This window comes from Branchiostoma lanceolatum, chromosome 5 (genome assembly GCF_035083965.1).
Source record: "Branchiostoma lanceolatum isolate klBraLanc5 chromosome 5, klBraLanc5.hap2, whole genome shotgun sequence".
Lineage (NCBI taxonomy): Eukaryota > Metazoa > Chordata > Leptocardii > Amphioxiformes > Branchiostomatidae > Branchiostoma > Branchiostoma lanceolatum.
Genome location: NC_089726.1, coordinates 19,698,265 through 19,719,316, shown reverse-complemented (window position 1 = coordinate 19,719,316; position 21,052 = coordinate 19,698,265). Strand labels below are relative to the sequence as shown.

The 21,052-nt window shown below is 41.1% G+C and overlaps 2 protein-coding genes across 4 annotated transcripts in view; one reads left to right on the top strand and one right to left on the bottom strand.

Moving 5' to 3' along the window:
* Positions 1-9,490, top strand: part of LOC136435622 (histidine ammonia-lyase-like) — a 28,608-nt gene extending 19,118 nt beyond the window's left edge. For 2 of the 3 annotated variants that reach the window (XM_066429266.1, XM_066429268.1), the window contains 8 exons: positions 746-885; positions 1,579-1,723; positions 2,680-2,766; positions 3,375-3,509; positions 4,158-4,266; positions 4,723-4,792; positions 5,446-5,490; positions 6,926-9,490. In XM_066429266.1, coding sequence (XP_066285363.1) covers positions 746-885; positions 1,579-1,723; positions 2,680-2,766; positions 3,375-3,509; positions 4,158-4,266; positions 4,723-4,792; positions 5,446-5,490; positions 6,926-7,054 — 860 coding nt within the window. In that variant the 3' untranslated portion in view covers positions 7,055-9,490. The remainder of the gene's footprint in view (positions 1-745; positions 886-1,578; positions 1,724-2,679; positions 2,767-3,374; positions 3,510-4,157; positions 4,267-4,722; positions 4,793-5,445; positions 5,491-6,925) is intronic. The other variant, XM_066429267.1, reaches the window with a different exon arrangement.
* Positions 9,039-21,040, bottom strand: LOC136435624 (probable imidazolonepropionase). The gene is made up of 11 exons (XM_066429272.1): positions 20,707-21,040; positions 19,806-19,912; positions 19,067-19,131; positions 18,451-18,614; positions 17,175-17,288; positions 15,757-15,900; positions 15,074-15,155; positions 13,306-13,430; positions 12,699-12,792; positions 11,904-12,064; positions 9,039-11,317 (listed from the first exon to the last, which is right to left on the bottom strand). The coding sequence occupies exons 1-11, from the start codon at positions 20,853-20,855 to the stop codon at positions 11,227-11,229; spliced, it is 1,296 nt and encodes a 431-aa protein (XP_066285369.1). The 5' UTR covers positions 20,856-21,040; the 3' UTR covers positions 9,039-11,226.
* Between the last annotated feature and the right edge of the window lie 12 nt (positions 21,041-21,052).

The window sequence follows — 21,052 nt, the reverse complement described above, 5'->3', positions numbered from 1 at the left end:
GCAATATTAGGGCCCGAAAATTGATAGTCAATTTTTAGTCATTTCTATACATTGCTTAGTTTAAACATAGGAATTGGGGAAGGAGGCAGTCAAGCTAACCGACTGTACTGTGCTCATTTGAGCCTTGAACCTTGAGAAAGCCACACACAGGCGAAACATGTCGGTGTGGGCTTGAATAAAGTTCTAAACGGGAACTATACGTGGCTACCAGCATCTTTTCTGAAGATGTGGCGTGAGTGTGTACGGTTGGCTTGAGGTTGTCCTTACTATTTACTTACTTGCTTAGTTTTAACAACACTATCACAATGTATAACGACATCCATGATGCAAAAGTATCACTTTGTTGCAATGTGAGATTACTCACTGAAAATCGTGGCCAGGGTTTTTGTAGGCTCGCGAAACTAAGGGATCATCGTATGGCACGTATTTTTGCACTGTTTTAGAAAGCTCAAAGTATGATTCAAGTTATTACACAAATGTGCTAGACAGTGTCAGTAAATGTCACTACTGTAGACTGTACTGTACTGTACTGTAAACTTTTTACAGAACAGTTCATAGTTTTTGATAAATAATTGAAAAATGTCAGTGCAGGCAAAAGAACATGTGAGAAAAATAAGCTCACATTTTTTTAAAGAAAACAGAATGAATACGGTTACCGTAGTAGCTCTTTTTGTTTTAGCTCAATTTACATTGTGAATTAGTACTTTTTCCTGAACGTTCCTTTATTTTTTTCAAACCTCTTTAGAGAGTCACCGTTTCTGTGACCGCGTTCAGGACGCGTACACGCTGCGATGCTGCCCACAGGTTCACGGGATCGTCAACGACACCATCGACTTTGTGAGGGGCATCATCACCACGGAGATGAACAGTGCCACTGACAACCCTGTATCCTTGCAGTGCAGAACTTTTCCACAAGGGGGCGGCAATAACTGGAGGGGCAAGGATAGACAGGCAAAAGGGTTATGGAGGGGATTTGGAGAAGGGATGGAAGGGGGGACGAGCGCCCAGACCCCAGGATGAAAGAGGACAGTAAAATATTGAAAGCCTTTCTTGGTGGGATTTTTGGTGAAATCTTGGCAATTCTGGGATGGGTATGACAGGTCAGACTTCATACTTGTAGAATTTGTGGACAAAAACGATCTCTCTCCATCTTTTTGTCTTCTGGACCCCCGGGGGATAGTGGAATGGTTGCGAGTGGGCCCTTTTGAGGCAAATGAACTGACTCAAGTGCTCTGGCTCGGGGGTGTTTCCCCGGAGAATAGTCGTATAGAAGTTCTCGTAATTCTGATAGATGACAGTCTACAGAACAGGTTTGAATTTGAAGGTAAGTTTTCTTGGTCAGAATCTTTGATTGAGATAATGACACCCAATTTCTGTCAACTTCCCCATAGGAATGCATGTATTATTGACACAATACAAACTGTAATACCCTAGTCCCCCTTGAAGGAGTGGCATAGAGGCAAGGGGTAGAAAGAGCGCTAGTAGGGGAGGGGTTTGGGAAGGAAATACTGGACTAGAATACAAAGCTTGCAAAGTTGTATCCAACCCCACAAGAATTCCTTAACATCCTAAAAACAGATGGTTTTCCCCCAACGACATGAGATAATTTCCGGTGGTAACTTCCACGGCGAGTACCCAGCCAAGGCCCTGGACTACCTGGCCATCGGCGTCCACGAACTGGCCTCCATGAGTGAGCGCCGCATCGAGAGGCTCTGCAACCCATGTAAGGAAACCCCTCTCAATTCCGATGAAGAAATCAATGTTGTTTACTATATAATAATAATAATATCAGGTGTATTTGCAGCCAGTGCCACAGGCAGGTACCCAATGTGTAGGGTAATGAGGCTGTTTAACGTGTTCGAGGCACCTCCTCGAGCACGGGACCCCCGTTTTACGTCCCTCCCGGAAGACGATTTCGTGGAAAGCTTCGTGAGGCTACAGCAATCCGGACGTCCTTGGTTGGTCCCCCATCCAAGCACTGTCCGGACCGCGCGTTGCTTAACTTCCGAGATCGAGGGATCGGGTGTATCCAACGCGCCACGCGGCCGTAATGCTAACAAGTTTTTTTCTATCAAATGTTGTGCTTTGCCCTTGTCCATGCCGGATCAGTGAAAATAACTATTTTTCAGTTTAAATTCGTCACCAACATCGTCACTGGAAGAGTCACGGGTGGTTCGTCACTGAAACAGGGGACTTCCTCGTTCCCTAATAAGTACTACATCACTTTATACAACACATATTACATTTTGTACATCAGTTCCTTTTTTCTCAGTTTTGGAGTAATACATGTAGAATTCAATAAAGCGATGTGCCCTTATTCTAACTTGAATGTGTTGACTGCGGTAATGTAAAACATTGTTAAACAGTACTTTTACAGTAATGCTGTAGGCATATCCATCCTGTGGTAGTCTGCCTCCTGCATTTCTTTCCTTATCTTGCTCTTCCTTTACTACTTACACTTGTGTTGTGTAGTACTCTTAGATGTTTCAAAGCCTTTCACCTGTAGATTTTTCCTTTCATCAGCATACTACGTACATTTTTGGACAACATTATGGATACATATTGGATGAAGATTTTCATGGTCTGAAATGTATTAGTTTCTATGGTAGTCTGTAGTTATTGCTAATTGCTACAGAATAGTTGTGATACATTGAATTTATTTTGTTTTGTTTGTTGCAGCCCTGAGTGAACTGCCAGCCTTCCTAGTGGAGGAGGGAGGACTGAACTCTGGCTTCATGATCGCACACTGCACCGCTGCTGCTCTGGGTGTGTATCTGTCATGTCCACAAGTTCAGAATTGGTCTCGGACAATGGACAATTATCCTTTTTTGTCCGATGCTGCTGTAAATGCATTTAAGTTCGCGTGGTTTTTATTTCGCGCGCTAAGGCGAAAATGGAGTGTTCGCTGTAGTTTTAAGTTCGCGGCAGCGCTATAGTCACATACTGCTATTATATTCATGTTAGTTTTAAGTTCATGTTGAAACAGTCGCCGGGAAAACTGGGAACACTAAGCCACCGCGAACATTTCTGCATTCACAATATTTTTGGCAATACAAGAGGTATATATGTAACGCAACTGCTTCGGAGCAAATATCTAATCAAGGCAGGCATTTCCCAGCCCAATCATGTTATGTCAACTCTTTTAACTTTAAGACTGCCACTTTAAAAAAAACAACAGTGTTATCGAGGCCCTCTCAAGAATGTCTTGAACAACTGGATATCTGAAGTGTGCATTTTGATCTCAGGACAACTGATGCTGCATTAGTTGCTCGCTTTAGAATTCCCTTTTTCTTGATGTTGTGGTTATTATTGATAATACTGTTGACACTGTATATTTATTTATCCATTGTGTTTATCTTCTATCTTCTTCACAGTATCTGAAAACAAGGTTCTGACCCATCCATCGTCAGTGGACTCCCTGTCTACCAGCGCAGCTACCGAGGACCACGTGTCCATGGGCGGGTTCGCCGCACGTAAAGCGCTGCAAGTGGTGGAACACGTGGAACAAGGTTCGTACTGTTTTGTATATATCATGTTTCTTCTATAAAATTGTTACATTGAGTGACATTACAGTGTATTCACCTGAGCTGCTTGTATGCAGTAGTAGCTTGTTTTGTACATGTAGTATCAAAATTCAATTTATTAGACCAAAACCATAATTCCTGCAACTAAATTTTTACATTGTCAAAAGTTACTGCATGATTATAAGGCACACTGGGTAGCATGCGTAGTCCAGTGGTTAGCGATCTTACCTCTGGAACTAGAAGCCGCGAGTTCGATCCCGACTGTGTCGCTCAAGCGACATGCACGCTACCGGATAGGGTCGCAGTCCTTAGGACGGGACGTTAAGCCATGGTCCAATGTTCATTGTGCTAAATGTCGAAAAGAGCTAGAAGAACTTACTTCCCTGGTACAATGAACCTGCAAATACTGTAGATAGCTTTTGTCTTCGCTGTCACGACCAGCGGAAGGTTAGCTCTTCAGTGAGCTAAACTGGATCGAGATCACTTTCATTTCCATAAGTTGATGTAACTTTTCCCCCCACCCAATCCTGTTTTTGAGAGTGTAAAAACTCGAGCTCTTGGTATAGCATGTAACAGTTATAATCCTTGTCAAATAGAAAACAAAAATGAAATGTTTGGAGTTCTTCCCTTCAGTTCTGGCGATTGAGCTGCTGGCAGCGTGCCAGGCGATGGAGTTCCTGCGGCCGCTGCACACCACCGTTCCGCTGGAGAAGGTGTACGACCTCGTCAGGAACGTGGCGGGGTGAGCGCTAAGTTACACACGCTTTTCTTCAACACTTCTCTAACCTGAGTACAGACTGTTCAAATCCCAGCTGTTGTCGCTCATCTGGCACGCACGATATTGAACAGATCGCAGTCCTTGAGACAGGAGGTTTAGCTGTGGTCGACTTTTCATTGTACTTGTTGAAAAGAGCTAGAGGAATTTCCCTGGTGAAATTAGCCTGTAAATACGGTACACAAAGCGTCTGTCTTCTCTGTCATGACCAATTAAAGATTAGCTCTGCATTGAGCTAAACTGGATCAAGATGATTTTCCTTTTTCAATGTTGTTATAATTTCTTAAGTCAGTTGAAACATCTTCAAATTTTTGCTTATAGATTATCCACTGTTTTTGTCAGATGTTGATCTACACCGTCCAGATATATGGCATGTTGCTTCCCCCTAACCTGAGTTTGAACATCTATGTTTTGTTTATATAGTCCCTGGGACAAGGATCGCTTCATGTCTCCTGACATTGATGCTGTCACCACGCTGTTGCAGGAGGGCGAGGTAAGATTTGTGTAAAAGTTAGTTCCATAGCCTTTATGAGGCCGTAGGGGTAGTGGGTTGTTATCTACTGTGTCTAGGGCACTGTATCGGAAGGCGGAGCCTTTTACCTTCCCAACTGAAGTCAGGTACTCATTTTTACACCTGGGTGGAGTGAGAAATAGTGAAGGGGGAGTCATCAATCCATGGTCTCCAGAATACGCTGTTACCGGCCATGGTATTTTTATCATTAGTACATGCTGAACATGGGAACACATGCAATTTCACTTTAGGATACTGAACAGTCACCATACAGCAAATCCATTGTGGTTTTGATCTATGAATGGTTGAATACATTAACAGTAAATTTTGCATGTTTTTTACAGTTTATTACAGAATCACCATATTCATTTAACCCCATCTCCCGGGTTACATAAATCTGCCACTCTCAAACAAAATTTTGACAGATCTCTAGTGCAGCACCCCCAGGTTATTCAGGTGTGCATGTTATTATACTGGGGGATGTTGGGTTGGAGATCTGTTTGGACATCATATATTTTCAGGGTGGCAAAATTATGTACCCTGGCAGAATTATAATGTTTAATAGTATGATACAAGTAATAAACAGACTTCTTTTTTTTCTTTTCTTTCCTTTTTGTACACTCATTTTGCTCTAGGCTTGGAAAACTGTGAAACCATACCTGGATGAGTTCAAGAGAGAGATAGTACTAGTAGAGAACAATAGGGTGTTCCAATATTTGTTATTTCAGGTCACCTTGGTGAATTTGAAGGCCAGATAAATTTAATGTCTTGCTAAATAGAACTAATTTTTTTGGAATTTCACATTGGACAAAAAGGTATTTACTTGTTGATAATATACAAGGCAATTTGGATGTTTTGTGACATTACCGTAAACTTGCTCCATTCATAATGAATTGTGTGACTTTGAATAATGTGTCCTGAAAAATAGTCTAAAAAAGTCAATGAAAGAAATAAGAAGCTATGTGTTAGATTTGTATGGCCTTGCGCTGTTCTCTCCTTTCCTTTCCAGTTCACGGCTTTTGGTTGATGGTTACGGCCAAGTTCATGTGGCTGGTTTTGGTTCTGGGCTGAAGTGGTGACTCACACATCATGCTGGGAATGATCCTTAACCTTTTTAAATATTTTGATAATTTTATGAAGTTCTAATGGCCACAGATATGTACTCACTGTGCTACTCTGACTTGGTCTTTCAACCTAATCTCCAAGCAGATCTACACGGTGCCAAAATCGTATAAGCTTGCCAGAGAAGCTCCAGTCAGCCAGAGAAGCTCCAGTACGGTGCCTGACTGGAGCTTCTATAGCTGACTGGAGCTTCTCTGGCTAGCTTATATGATTTTGGCGCCGTGTAGATCTGCTTGGAGATTACTTTCAACCACTTTCCACAGCTCACTCTACAAACTATGAAAACGATTTTCCCATCTCTCAAAGATTGAACCCGCAGAATTTGTCCTCAAAATTGTTTCTACAATCTCCAATGGCACAAAAGTAGTAAGTTGACGTAATCTCATTGTGACAATATTCAAGTTGAAAAGTTTTGCACAGCCATGTGCATTTCTAACAAAAGAAAGGCTAATAAATAAATTGATAACAGTTGTATTTTTGAGCTATGTCATCTTTAAAGTCCAGTTTGTCAGTTCAACACAATATATTCTAAAAAAAATGATGCAAACAAACCTCAAAATGATTGAAAATCCTGCTGACAATCTTGAATGGAAACATCCATCCTAGTTTGAAAAAAAACACTGGTGTTCGTTGAGGAGGGACTGCCTCTCAGCACTTAAACAAACAAAAGCAATGTACAGTTCTAGGTGGCAAGTGTGCTAGATGTTGGCACATCGGCCACCAATTCCGTAGTGTTTTTTTAAAAAAACACTTTTAGACAGATAAGCCAACGAGGCTCAGTGGGCGTCACTCCACAGCCAGGGAAGGTCGTGTAAAGTGCCTTTTCCAAGGGCACAACGTCGGAGCATGGTGAGCATCGAACCAGGGACCTATTGGTTCTTAATCCAACGCTCTAACCATTGCGCCACACCGACGCCACACTTAAACAAACCAGGACAGCGTAGCCATATGTGTCAACCTTTTTAACCTTGTGGTCCGTTTTTTCCGTCGCAGGTTTGGGGAGCGGCCAAGCCGTACCTGGACGACTTCCACGAGCGGGAGGTGAAAGAGCTGAGGATGGGGTCTCCCACCAGTAGTTACCTCATGAACCTGCCTCTACATAAGCTCAGGATGGACCACTGAACATCCAGAGGAGACCCTGTTGTGTTCTAGGAATGTCTCCAATGCTCAAACAAGTTTTGGACAGAAACATCTTAACTGAGTACTAACTTTTGTACCAGCCTGGTTTAAAATTTAGTCTTACAATTTATTCTCAATGGTGTTTGCATTGTATGTATGTTATACATATCGGTAGCCACAATTGTATGTTTTTAGTGTGATGACACGGACCTTGGGACTTAAAAAACTGAAAACCTAGTCCAATTGTCGACTCTCAGAATACACCAAAGGTGATATCCTGGGTGCATTGGACTTTTGAACATTAAAAGACTACAGTCAAACCTGCCCAAGAAGACCACTCAGGGGACCAATAGAATCTGGTCTATGAAGACAGGTGGTCACTATAGACTTTGGATTTGAATGCATGTGTCGATAGGAAACATTTTCTTAGGGACCAGCAAAAAGTGGTCACATAAGCAAGGTGGTCCTTATGTAGAGTTAGTCACTTGTACAGGTTTGACTGTACTCTCACTACATTTACCAAAACATTTATCTCAACAATGTGATTAGTCATTAGAGCACAATGTGAATGTTTTACAAGGAAAGCAATTGTATTATCTCTACCATTTTCGTGATATCTGCTTTTAAAGTGGGGCATCATTTTCCACAGGCTATGGCAGGCACAAAGGTGTTCATGCAACTTGTCACTTACCTCAGTTTCTCACATATTAAAGGCACCCAGAGCATTTTATGAGGCTTGAAAACTTGAAATATTTTAGTTGCAGTAATCTTTATGAAGTTTACATTTAATGCCACTGTTTTCCAAATTTGTGTGATAATTTCACATTATAAAAAAGTGCTCAAAAGCGGCACAAAAATAAGCTACACAGTAATCTCTATAGTTTCACGTGCCTAGTGTAATAGACCGATCCCATAGCCCCGCCCACCTCCGTCAAAAGGTAGAAATGCAAAATGAAAACAAAAAAATGCTAATATTTGACGGACAGTCAGGATCAGTCTATTGACGCTTGGATTTTCTATCAGTTCTCACCACACATCGAGTTTGCATCTTTGCTCCTTGAATGGAGTTTCAAGCCTCATAAAATGCTCTGGGTGCCTTTATAGAAGCCATCAGTTCTAGAAGAAAATAAGGGGTACTCCCTTGGAAGAGATGGCTCTAAATCTATCAGTCTTTAAATCGCTATATAACTTGTGCTAACGAAAATGGTGTGTTTCACTTAAAAAGTACAACTTACTATGGGCAACTGAAGCTATAAAAATTCAGATAAAAATCTGTATAATGCTGCTAACAATGTTTTGATAATCAAATTTGAGAAGCAATAGATTTAGAGACAAGCCATAATTATATTCAAAATATTGCTTATATTTTCTTAGGAAACTTTAGACTGTCCAGCTTGTAAGGTGCTGCTATAATACTGTTCTACACTTCTCTTAAAAGGGAACTCGTTTTTCTCTACAACATGGGGAAAAAAGCTTGAAACAATTAGTAATAAAAGTATAGTACAAGTTGTATAATGACAAATCCTATATAACCGAGTAGGTTTAGTATGTTGTCAGCTTGGTGTAAGTACTAGTAGATTTAATGAAGTATACCACATATATATAGCTTTGGATTTTGCCTTAAAGTTTACAGTAACTGCCTTAAGCTTCTGGGTGAATTTAATGTGCTACAGGTATGCCTCTCTACATTATATCACTGTCGGAAAAAATGTGTGAGTACAAGGGTGTATTATAAAATGGAACATACAATTCAAGGTCAAAGGACAATGTGACAATATACTAGGAATTCAGAGAGAAATTGGTGTGTGCTGTATTTTTATGTTATTTACCTAAACCAATGAATAGGTGTGTGCCGATACAACGATGGTGCATAAATGCTAGTCTCTACAATCAATGTACATCTTTTACAAATAATAGAATTGCAGTTGAAACACTAAGCCATTAGAGCAAATATAGAAAAAAAATGAAATCCATGCACAGTAGAGAGTACAGTATGTTTAAAATTTATTGTTGATATAGTCTACCATGTAATACATGTAAAGCCTCCAACTTGCCTTGAATGCAACAACTGAGCATTGTAACAGCCAATAGCATTATCATGACAGCATGACCAATAAGAATGCCTTTCAGAGAAATGAGGCAAGCTGATTGGTTGAATCTTGTAATGAAATCTATGCATACCAACGGCCAATCCTTGTTGTGTTTCTATACCTTTACTTGACTTTTAAGCCATGGATAGCAATATGAGCCGTAGCCATTTTCAAGGGAACCACTCTAAGACTTGTGAATTTACGTAAGTTTTCTATATGTAGAGAGATTGAGAACAAATGTATTATGGCTGAATTATTAATAAGTCTTGAGTTGTGTCTGGTTTAAGGTTGAATTGTCACTTGAACGTTTCCTTGTTGGGAATGTACCCAAATAAAAATATGACAAGACTTTTGAAGCCTCATCTTGTATGCAATGCGTTAGATTAATAATAACATTCATATTATTACCTTCGCTGAGAAGGTTATGCAGAGGGTAGCGTTTGTGTGTGTGTGTGTTTGTTTGTGTGTAGTGGACCAGCATAACTCAAGAATGCCTGGATGGATTGTTTTGATATTTAGTATGTTGGTAGGTTTTGATAAGACCTGAAAACGATTAGATTTTGGGCCCCCTAGCGGCTTCTTACAGTACTACAGCGGAACTTCCTGTTTTGATATCTTGTGTTCTGGACATGTTATGGAACTGATTTTTGAGTGGTACATAGATCTTTGGACAGAGAGTAAGTGGTACGGGTTTGGGCCCCCTAGCGGCTTTTTTGGAACTGCAGGAGCAGGTTTTGTGTCTGACTTTGAAAGGGAATAACTCAAGAAGGGCTTGAAGGATGGTAATGATTTTTGGTAAGTAGATAGCTTGAGTGATGATGTACATGATTAGATACTTCTTATGCAAATCAGTATCTAATTTGCATAATTAATGAGGAAAGTTTATACAGCCGCCAAGTTCCATGATAGGACTCTGAAACATGTGACATATGTAACTGAGGGAGACAGAAATATTAATTGATATGAACTATGCAAATGAATTAGATTCTCATTTGCATAATTGATAAGGCAACTTTAAAAATCCGCTTTGTTCCATGATATGACTATTCAAATTGTAACTGAGGAAGAGAGGACTGTTAATAGATAGAAAATATGCAAATGTTGGCCTAATTTGCATACTTAATGAGTAACTTCTATTATTCCACACTGCCAAATGACGTTTTCATACATTTAATACTTTTTTTGTGGCATCCGGAAGTTATGTGAATGTGAACATCGTTGAATCAAATTATGCTAATAAGGGCCTCATTTGCATAATTGATGATAAATATTAGCATAACCTTCTTTGTTAAGCTCATAATTTGTTAAGCTCATAATTTGGACATGTTAGATTTTAAGACAATCAACTGGTATGATTTATAATTGATGAGAAACAGAAATGCGTCAGTCATAAAGGTTAAAATCATATTTGGCGAAGGTATGAGGTCGTGGAACTCTAGTTTTTATTTATTATATAAGTCTTCTTCAAAGATGACAAGGGAGTGGTGCTGCATTTGCTTTCATACTCAGTAACCTCTCCTTGCCTCCCATTGGTTGCTTGTGTCTTAGCAGGGCAGGGCCTTTTTGTGGAGTAGCCAATCAGCATCTAGGATCTGCACTGGCTAGACTAGCCAATCAGCACTGGTTAAAGGATATTCAATCAGTATGCACTATGTAAAAGATAAAGCAACCAACCTCAGACTGAGGCTAATGGTGAGGTAACAATTGGCAAAAGGGTATTTTACGGGCTGTTTTTTTTTCACTTTTACGTGGGACACCCCGGGACCCGAATCATTTTAACCCGGACATAAAATCAATGTGGGACCTGGTGACAAATAGACGCTTTGAGGTAATCATGCAAGCACCCGGGGGTACCCCCCAGTACCCGGTAGTCCAACGGAACAAGTTTGCGGCTTCGGGGCCCGGCCGGGACTACACCCCCGACGGGCACAGGTGCAATTGGGACCGAAGCATTAGCATGACACTTTTTGATAGATATATTACTATTATAGCAGCCTTGCCACAGCTTCCACTTTCAGCCAAGCACACCAGGTCACCCCTACTCTTCTTGAAAGTGTGCCCTTAAAAGGGCTGTACGTAGCAATGTCATGTTGCACTGTGGATGACCTCCCCTTTCTTCACGACATACTTGATGAGATGGTCGTGCCCCGCCAGCTGATAGATCAGGTGTTCCCATCTGGAAGGGTACAGGTCAAGGGGTAAAGGTCATACAAGGAAAATGTATGCATCCAAAACAAAACAGATTTCTGTTCATGAAAAGCTGCATCAATAATGAAATTATCTACCGTAAAATCTCTATTTACGTACGCACTTTTCTAAACTTTTCAAGTCGCAAAGCAGGTGCTCCAGGCCGACGCCAAAGTCGGGGTGCGTACGTTAGGAGGGGTTCTTCCTCCGAAAAATCTCAGTTCAGCATGACAGTACGGTACATCTTCATGCAAATGAAGTGTGGAATGCTACCACACAATCAATCAGTAATAAAGAATAAATAATACATATATTTAAATTGTTTGACATTTTCTACCCAGAAACATTCTCTCAGTAACCTTTTAAGTCGGTAAACATCATCGGAAGGATGATCATGTCAACCTCTTAACTATCCACCGAAATGCTGGAGAGGGGGTGCGTACGTTAGGAGGGTTTTTCCCCTGAACGTTTCAACTCACTGAGTCAGGCCCGCAATCGTCCCCAAATCGGGGGTGCGTACGTTAGGAGGGGTGCGTACGTAAATAGGAATTTTACGGTAACTGTAAAACTCTTACCTTGGTGCATCTATGATGACCAGATCTCCAACTTTCCCCACCTCGAGCGACCCGTGGGTCTCCGCCCTTCCTACGGACGCCGCTGCATTTATCGTGGCAGCTGCTAGGGCCTCGTTCATAGACATACGGAAGTTCACGCAGGCCAGGTGCATGGTCATGGGCTGAAATACATTATTATAATTTTTATCACTTCCTGATTAATGTATTATTTTGCTATTTGAGGAAGCAGTGATTACTTTCAATGTGAGACACAGAATAAAGATGGCTTTGTCACTGAGGCATTGCCAAAAAATATGCAATTGTTACTAGACAGTCAGTCCAATGTATGGTATCACTTATTCCATTCTAACGTCATCTCAGCATACACACCATTGAATTTTTCATCACTCTCTGATTAAAGTATGTTTATTTTGTTATTGGAGGAAGCAGTGATCACTTTGAATGTGAACATATAAAATCTGTAACGACAATCTTAAAATAAGATCTCTCTCTCGCCAATGCAATTTAAAAAAAGCAAATTTTAAAGATACTTTGATATATTCAAGCATGCTTGATGTTCAAATGATCTAATCAAGGTAAATTTTACAGTATTGTGGTGAAAAGGTTGTAAATAGAGCCTTCAACATGATGTCCAAAATATGCTTAGCTACTATCTAACCACTCTAACTTAAAAACACAAAACGAAGAAGGCTCCACCCTGAGGCACAGCCAAAAAATTAACTATTGTGATACAATGTGTACTATGTACTGTATGGTATGTCTTATTTTATTCAAGTGTAAACTATGCATACACACCATTGAGAGACAGAAGGCGTTAGGATTGAAGTCACTTCCCAGCGCCACCACCACGCCGCTGTCAATCATTTTTCTGGCAGGGGGAGGAGTCAACCTATGGCAGACAGGTCACAAGGTCAACTACGGTACCTACAAAAAATGTCTTTGAGTAACCTTTACTTTCTTATTTCAAACAATATCATTGCAATACAAACACAACATTGCACAACAAAATGCGTAGAAAGCACAACTTACTGCTCTTATTATAAGAACTTTTCAAGAATTAAATCCTCGTATGGGTGTTAACACTCACGTGACTATGATGTAACTATTGTCCACCATTCTGTACATGCAGAGATGTTCGCTGCGGTTTTATGTTCGCGGTTTTCGCTGCAACCTTTTCACCGTGAACTTAAAACTACCGCGAACATTTTCGTCCAATACTGTAGCAGTATGTGACTGTAGCACTGCCACGATCTCAAATCCACCGCGAACATTCCAATTTCGCCTTCGAAATAAAAACCACGCAAACTTAAATGCATTTACAGTATTGGATGGTTAAACATGGAAGTTGACAGGTAGATTTGGATTTTTGTCTGTAATCACAGTTATGTAATCATGAGAGTACCTGAGTATGTAGGCAGTAGTTGGTAAGATGACTGCCACAGAGCCAGAGTCTGCCATGGCCTTGATCCCAGCATCACTGATCTCCTCAAGGTGACTGATAGCACGGGCCTTCAGCTCCGCACCCAACTGCACAGGGACAATGCAGACTTGAAGTTAACAAATATAGCCAAACAGCAAGCCAATTATGAAGGCCATCAGACTACATTGTATATGTCACAGGACAGATTGGAATCCAGTACAATCTGGAACTGTCCTAGGACAGATTGGAATTCCAATCTATCCTAGGACAGTTCCAGGACAGATTGGAATTCCAATCTGTCCTAGGACAGTTCCAGATTGTACTAGTACAGATTGGAATTCCAATCTGTCCTAGGACTATCTGTACTAGTACAGATTGGAATCCTACAACTGAACTGTATATATGTAAATTAGAGACATATTATGGCCATTATGAGTAAGTCCATATGCTCAACCGATTTTTCCAGTTAACACTGGTCAGTTTTCACTAGTTTTCAACTTTTTTCCCCTGGATATACATTTACAGTTAACTTTTACATACCATTTTAATGATTATGCTATCTTCATAATTAGGTTGTTGTTTTATTGCAAAAGTGTATAAACTTATCGAGTTAAAAGTTGCTTAGACCTCAGTGAAGAAAGAGTTTCCCCAGGCTTATGAAGTTTCCCCCCAGACTTGGTGAGTTAGACCGCGGGGCTGACAGGCCAGCCTGCATGTAGACTGCATTCATACAACACCATGAAAGTCACTGAACTAATCAGAAATCACACCTGGCCAGCCTGTGTAATTGGCACATATGTGATAAATTCTATGAAAAAGCTAGGGGGATAGGCCGCGGGCCTGAACAGAACCCCGCGGACTAAAATAAACATAGAACGGGCTTGAAGTACAAGGTAAACCAAAAATGATAAGTATGTCACCAACATGGCTCCAAACATGAGATTTGGATATGAATCTTGAACTACTATATTAAGAAGTCAATTTTGTAGTTTAGCACTGTTTATGTAAACTGTCTGAAGCACAGTTCAATTCAATATTCTTATTGTATGACCGTGATGGTATTTCATGGAACATACTCATAATCTGCCATAATATGCAAATATCTCTAATTTACATATATGCAGTTCAGTTGTAGGATTCCAATCTGTACTAGTACAGATTGGAATCAGGATTCCAATCTGTACTAGTACAATCTGGAACTGTCCTAGGAGAGATTGGAATTCCAATCTGTCCTAGGACAGATTAGAATTCCAATCTGTCCTAGGACAGTTCCAGATTGTACTGGATTCCAATCTGTCCTGTGACATATATATAGGCTACAGCAAGTAACGTTAAATTATGCATGGGCATTGATTTTGCCTGATTTTGAAAAAAACAAAACATTTTGTTCACCTTGGGCGATGGTCAACATGAAAAAACAATACTGAGAATGGGAAAATGTGTCATGAGCTAGCCTTGAGTGTAGTTGTAGTGATACTACGCTACCACAGAAGTGTTAGTTTCTGCACTTCTTGAATCTGGGAAATAAAAGACTAAATTAAAATATTGGCTGTGATACCATGTTTTGTCACTTAAATTCTTGTTACATGTACAAAGTTTATGGTCTTAAATTTGAAAAATTTGACATACATGTATTCCAGTTAAGCAGATTTCTTACAATCCAAAAGCCAAAAATAATCTAATCAACTCATTTGAGAGGTCTCTTCCACAATAACCCTATATGGCTGAATAATACAATAATTGATAATACCTCAGCAGAGTTCATAGGATGGAGTTCATCACCATGGAAGTTGATGGCCAGACCGGCGTCTACACCAGCCTGGAGAATTCTCCTGGAATGATACAGAGACTTTAGACTTTAACAGACTGTTAGGGACCAAAACCTATCATACTACTTCTTCCTGGCCCACAACGCTATCTGCCATCCAAACAGAACAACTACGACATGTCAAGAACAGGAGATATATATACTGTAAGTTCCACTGCAGTACTAAGGGAAGCTGCTAGAAGGCAACAAATGATGGATATCTACATAAGTGCATGACCTACCCACATACCAAATAGCACAATCCAACAGGATATAGGAGGTTCTTTGTACACAACCAGGTACAGTTCTCACCTGCTAACGTTAGCAGGTGAAAACTGTACCTGGATGTACCTATATCCTATATTCTACCAACCTGATGAAATTATTTTCGGAAGCACAATCCAACCTCTGCAACTAGGCCAAACCATCACTCCCTCACCCCCAACCCATTTGTCATTCTGGACACTTTGATGCTTTCAAAATCTGCAGTTTGGAGCAAAGATGCTAGGTGTGTGATTCATCTACTTCACAATGGTTATTAAAGGAAGTCATGACTGAAATTTCCAAGATCAAATCCAGTTCTTGTGGATGAGAGCTAAATGTGATACGCTCCATTGTAAGGTTACCTTGTGGACTCCACATCGAAGACACCTTTCTCACAGAACACGTCGATGTTGTCCACCTCCAGGTCACCTGACTTCACCAGCTCTTGTAACCGCGGCAACTGTACATTGATGACATCATCAGTAGCCTGCTCCATGGTACTACCCCTGCACAAACCAAATAAGGAAAATGATTGTTACAGAGTGTGATCCACAGAAGGTACTGACCTTGGTATTGAGTGTGTTCCACAGAATGTACTGACCTTGGTACTGAGTGTGTTTCACAGACGGTACTGACATTGGTACTAAGTGTGCTCACAGAAGGTACTGACCTAGGTACTATGTGTGATCCATGGAAGGTACTGTCCTTGGCACTGAGTGTGTTGCACAGAAGGTACTGAACCTGGTACTAAGTGTGCTCACAGAAGGTACTGACCTTGTGTGATCAATGGAAGGTACATGTACTGTCCTTGGTACTGAGTGTGCTCCACAGAAGGTACTGACCTTGGTACTAAGTGTGCTCACAGAAGGTACTGACCTTGGTACTATGTGTGATCCATGGAAGGTATGCATACCAACGGCCAATCCTTGTTGTGTTTCAACCTTCGGTATTACTTTTTAGCCATGGAGAGCAATATGAGCCATAGGGAATCACTCTTGTGAATTCACGTAAGTTTTCTATATGTAGAGAGATTGGGAACAAATGTATTATGGCTGAATTATAGTCTTGAGTTGTGTATGGTTTAAGGTTGAATTGTGATTATTGTCACTTGAACGTTTCCTTGTTGGGACCGTACCCAAATAAAAAGACTTTTGAAGCCTTTGTCATCTTGTATGCAATGCGTTAGATTAATAATAACATTAATATTTTTATTCATTATATAAGTCTTCTTCAAAGATGACAAGGGAGAGGCGCTGCATCTGCTTTCATACTCAGTAACCTCTCCTTGCCTCCCATTGGTTGCTTGTGTCTTAGCAGAGCAGGGCCTTCTTGTAGAGTAGCCAATCAGCATCTAGGATCTGGGCTAGCCAATCAGCACTGGTTAAAGGATATTCAATCAGTATGACACTTTTCGATAGCTATTTTACTGTCAATAGTGCAATGCAGCCATGCCACAGCTTGCACTTTCAGCCAAGCACACCTGGTCACCCTCTTTTTTTTTAGACTGCTATATTCGTCTTCATCTGACAGACAGGCCTCATGGCAGCCGTTATAAGGATGAAGGTACTGTCCTTGGCACTGAGTGTGTTCCACAGAAGGTACTGTCCTTGGTACTAAGTGTGCTCACAGAAGGTACTGACCTTGGTACTGAGTGTACTTTTCAGAAGGTACTGACCTTGGTACTGAGTGTACTTATCACAAGGTATTGACCTTGGTACTAAGTGTACTTATCAGGAGGTACTGACCTTGGTACTGAGTGCGCTCCACAGAATGTACTGACCTTGGTACTGAGTGCGCTCCACAGAATGTACTGGATATCTCAATAGGCAGTTCCCTCTTGGCCCTCTGTATTACCTTCAACATTTTCATCTCTGTCTCTACCTCCAGTCCATATCTGAAAATTTACAGAATAAAAGTATTAATATTTACATTTCAAAGCACTGAAAAAAAGGATGTACTTGCTACAAGAATTCAATTCAAGGTACCCAAAGACCATAAGAGAGAGATACATTTAGAATCATTGCAATACTGTATGATGGAAATAAAATTCCTGCTGGTGAGAATATGTACTGCTTCTTAGGGGCCTTAACCTCTGACCCTACCCACAATCCACTGCGTGGCTGGACCTGTGATCTGGCTTATAACCAGAGTAATGTTTTTTAAAATTATTTTGTCTATTTATCTGAAATGAATGAAATGTGACCCACATCCCTGAAGGGACCTCGGTATAATCTCGGGCTGTTCGTGCAACTGCACGATCGACGGCCTCACCACGACATGCAGTTTTGGCCAAGCACACCGGGTCACCCCTACTCTTCTTGATAAGTGTGTTGGGTACTTATACGTGCAGAGGTTTGACGCTTGAGGTTTATGCCCGAAGCTCCCTCGTACGCGGGGTCGCTGGCTTTGCGTCACCATCCAAAATGACGAATGCAATCCCTTACAACATGTCCGAGCTGGAGTCGACCCTAGGATTGAACTCGGGCCCCAGGATCCACGGAATTTTATCTATATGGCGAAGCAGCGGGGTTGCGTTACTGCTTGCGCCACGGGGACATGCATCTACACAAGAAAAAATACACTCAGGTAATAAGCCTGTTTTTCAGTAACCCCTGATATGTGTTTCAGTGCTTGTGTTCTAGGAGAATGTCTTACTCATCCATGAATAGTTTCATCAGGTTGGTAAGTCACTGGATAAAGATACTCTTTTTACACAACCAAGAGATTTATTCAACCGACGTTTCGGTGACCATCTGTCACCTTATTCAAGGCAATTCTGACTGGTTCACATAGTAATGCAGCACAGGTGTCGCTGCTTATAGCTATGTGTTACACTACTGTACGATTGGGACCGCATTGTGATGTCATTCCCTGTGACTGTATATATTATGTAAATACTTTGCATTTGGGAATGCGACTATAAGCATGACACCTGTGCTGCATTGCTATGTGAACCAGTCAGAATTGCCTTGAAGAAGGTGACAGATGGTCACCGAAACGTTGGTTGAATAAATCTCTTGGTTGTGTAAAAAGAGTCTTTTTATTCAGTGACTTACCCACTCTTACACTCCACCAGAGTGGTCCCCGCCCTGACCATACGCAGCAGTCTGTCCCTGAACAGTGTGTACAGCTCGTCCTCCGAGGCGCTGCGCGTGTGCTCCACGGTGAAGTTGATCCCTCCGCCAGCCTTGTGGACCTCCATGTACGTGGCACCTGCCAGCTGGGTCGAAAAATCAGAAAATGTTTCACAATGGGTTTTAGAAAATATTTCTTTTGATATCAAATGATTTTAGCCTATGCAAAACTTTCCTTTTTTATTTATATAACTATTCATCACTCTTTGTGCACAACTTTCACAAACAAATACTGTAATTCACTTTACATGTATCTTCACGGAAGCAAATTTCACGGTGTAAGGAAAATTGAAATTTTCACTGAACTTTAACTTCACGGTGGGGGCAAGTGATTTACAGAACGGGCGTGTGAAGGAATCATAAATAATAACAACAGGTTTTTTCACGGTGATGATAAGTTCACGGTACAGAGGTGACCATGAAAACAGTGAACATAAAGTTACAGTAAAAGAAAGAAGATTTTACAGTACACAGTAACAATACAGTGGCATAGTCCACGTACAAATACAAAAATGATTTTGGGTATACACTAGTGTACCTTCATGGCAAACTCATGCACCCTGTCACCTGCCCAGACTGGATGGGTGTGGCCATCTATCAGACCTGGAGAACAAAAGGTGAAGTGGACAAGGCAGATGCAAAGTTAGACTTACTTCTTGTCATGGAGGTCTGTTCCATTCTGGGGTGGAAAGTTTTTGATGTCGTTGTCTTCGAATACAAGGTTATCATGTAGCTTTTCAGACAGTGTTCTGAATATTGTACTGTATATCCTGATCCGTATGGCTTGGGAATCCAACGCGCTAACCACTAGGCTAAAAGGTCCGGATCAGTTAGACTGGTCAGTTAGTGGAGGTTGATCCCCACTGTTACACTACTCCCCCTTTTCTTTCAAGACTCATCTCCGAGAGTCTCCGAGTACGACATCCCTGTCAGTGTGTGGCACTCTTTGCCGTTACTCACAGGGCCGGTGTGGGAACCACTGTAAAAACCCAAAGGGGCGAGTACGCCACTCCCGGGATTCAAACCCATGCTGATCCCAATGTGCACGGCTTGGGAATCCAACCCGCTAACCACAAGGCTAAACGGTCCGGACCAGTTAGACTGGTCAGTTAGTGGAGGTCACACTACATGTTAGTCTGTCAAGAATGCATTTCTGGTAGTATAATCCATGTTGCATCTAGCATACATGTACCACGGTATATCCCTCAATACCCGGGCGTTTGTAAAAATTTGGGTTTTGTGTTATGCAGCGGATTTAGGTGAAGTAGTAGCGTTACCTGGTAATACACTCATCCCTGCTGCGTCTATGACTCTGTCAAACTTGGTACTGCCATATTTCTCCTGGATGTCAGCATCGTGTCCAACTGCCTCGATCAGTCCATTGCTGAGGGATACACAGACATTCAAAAAGTTAGGAATAAAAAATAGTAGTAATTCATGATCAAAGACTTTGTAAAATTGTATTGAAAGTTGATGTACAAGGACTCCCATTCCAAAACTTTAGTCTAGCCATTAACACTTCCACTCAAGCCAATAGGAACTTGTCTCAATGTCACTTTATATGAAAGGTTGTAGATTGTAGTATCTCATTAAATTTGACATAACATATATTACTGTAATTGCAGAAATGTTTGCGGTGGTTACTTTTATGTTCGCGGTTTTCGTGGTGAACTTTCAGCGCGAACTTAAAACCACTGTGACTGCAAAACTTTTTGCCCACTGTAGTGCTACTACTGTTTCAAACGCGAACTTTAAACCACTGCAAACAATCCATTTTCTCCCTACCGTGAAATAAAACCACTCGAACTTAATGAATTTACAGTAATATTGGCAAAAATAAATATTAGGACAATCAAGTAGGGCTACTCCATTTGATAATTTTTGGCTAGTCCCTGCACCTTTTCATTTTCATAATCATATGTTCATGTCTAGACTTTTTGTCCCCCCCCGTTCCACGATTATACTGTATTCTGAAACGCTGTCTGAAGCACCCCTTACAACTGTGTTAATGAAACACCCCTTGAAAACATTAAATGATCGTTAGCCCTGAAGCTGTATACATCTCAAATTTGTGATCATAATGTCATCATAACCCACGAATCATCAACCAATATATCAAAACATGGTTCAGTAAACAAACAAACAAACAAACAAACAAACAGTAGCTGGTAAACAGACCTTCCCACGACCAGGCTGACCCCGTTGTCCCCGTCCTGTTCCAGCGAGGCGAGTGTCTTCATGTCCTCCCCGCGCAGCGCCCTCTCCCCCGCCCGGCACACCAGCACCGCCTGCCGGGCTCCACGTACCAACAACTTACCTCCAGACATCGTCAAATGTCTTAAGAAAACCTTGATTTTCTTATAAAACGCAGATCTTTTTAAAAACAGCTAAAAAAATCGACAATATCTGACCGCTAAAATGTTGACGATAACTTCACGTGGACATTTTTGGGACACACCCCCAAATTTTGACAGGGTGAGCCAATGAGAGTGAAGATAACAAACTGGGAATGAAATAGACCAAT

Coding starts and splice junctions, on each gene's coding strand:
- LOC136435624 (XM_066429272.1), bottom strand. CDS start 20,855: ATGTCTGGAGGTAAGTTGTTGGTACGTGGAGCCCGGCAGGCGGTGCTG. Junction 12,793..13,305: donor ACTACTGCCTACATACTCAG/GTACTCTCATGA, acceptor TGTCTGCCATAG/GTTGACTCCTCCCCCTGCCA. Junction 12,065..12,698: donor ACGCCTTCTGTCTCTCAATG/GTGTGTATGCAT, acceptor AATGTATTTCAG/CCCATGACCATGCACCTGGC.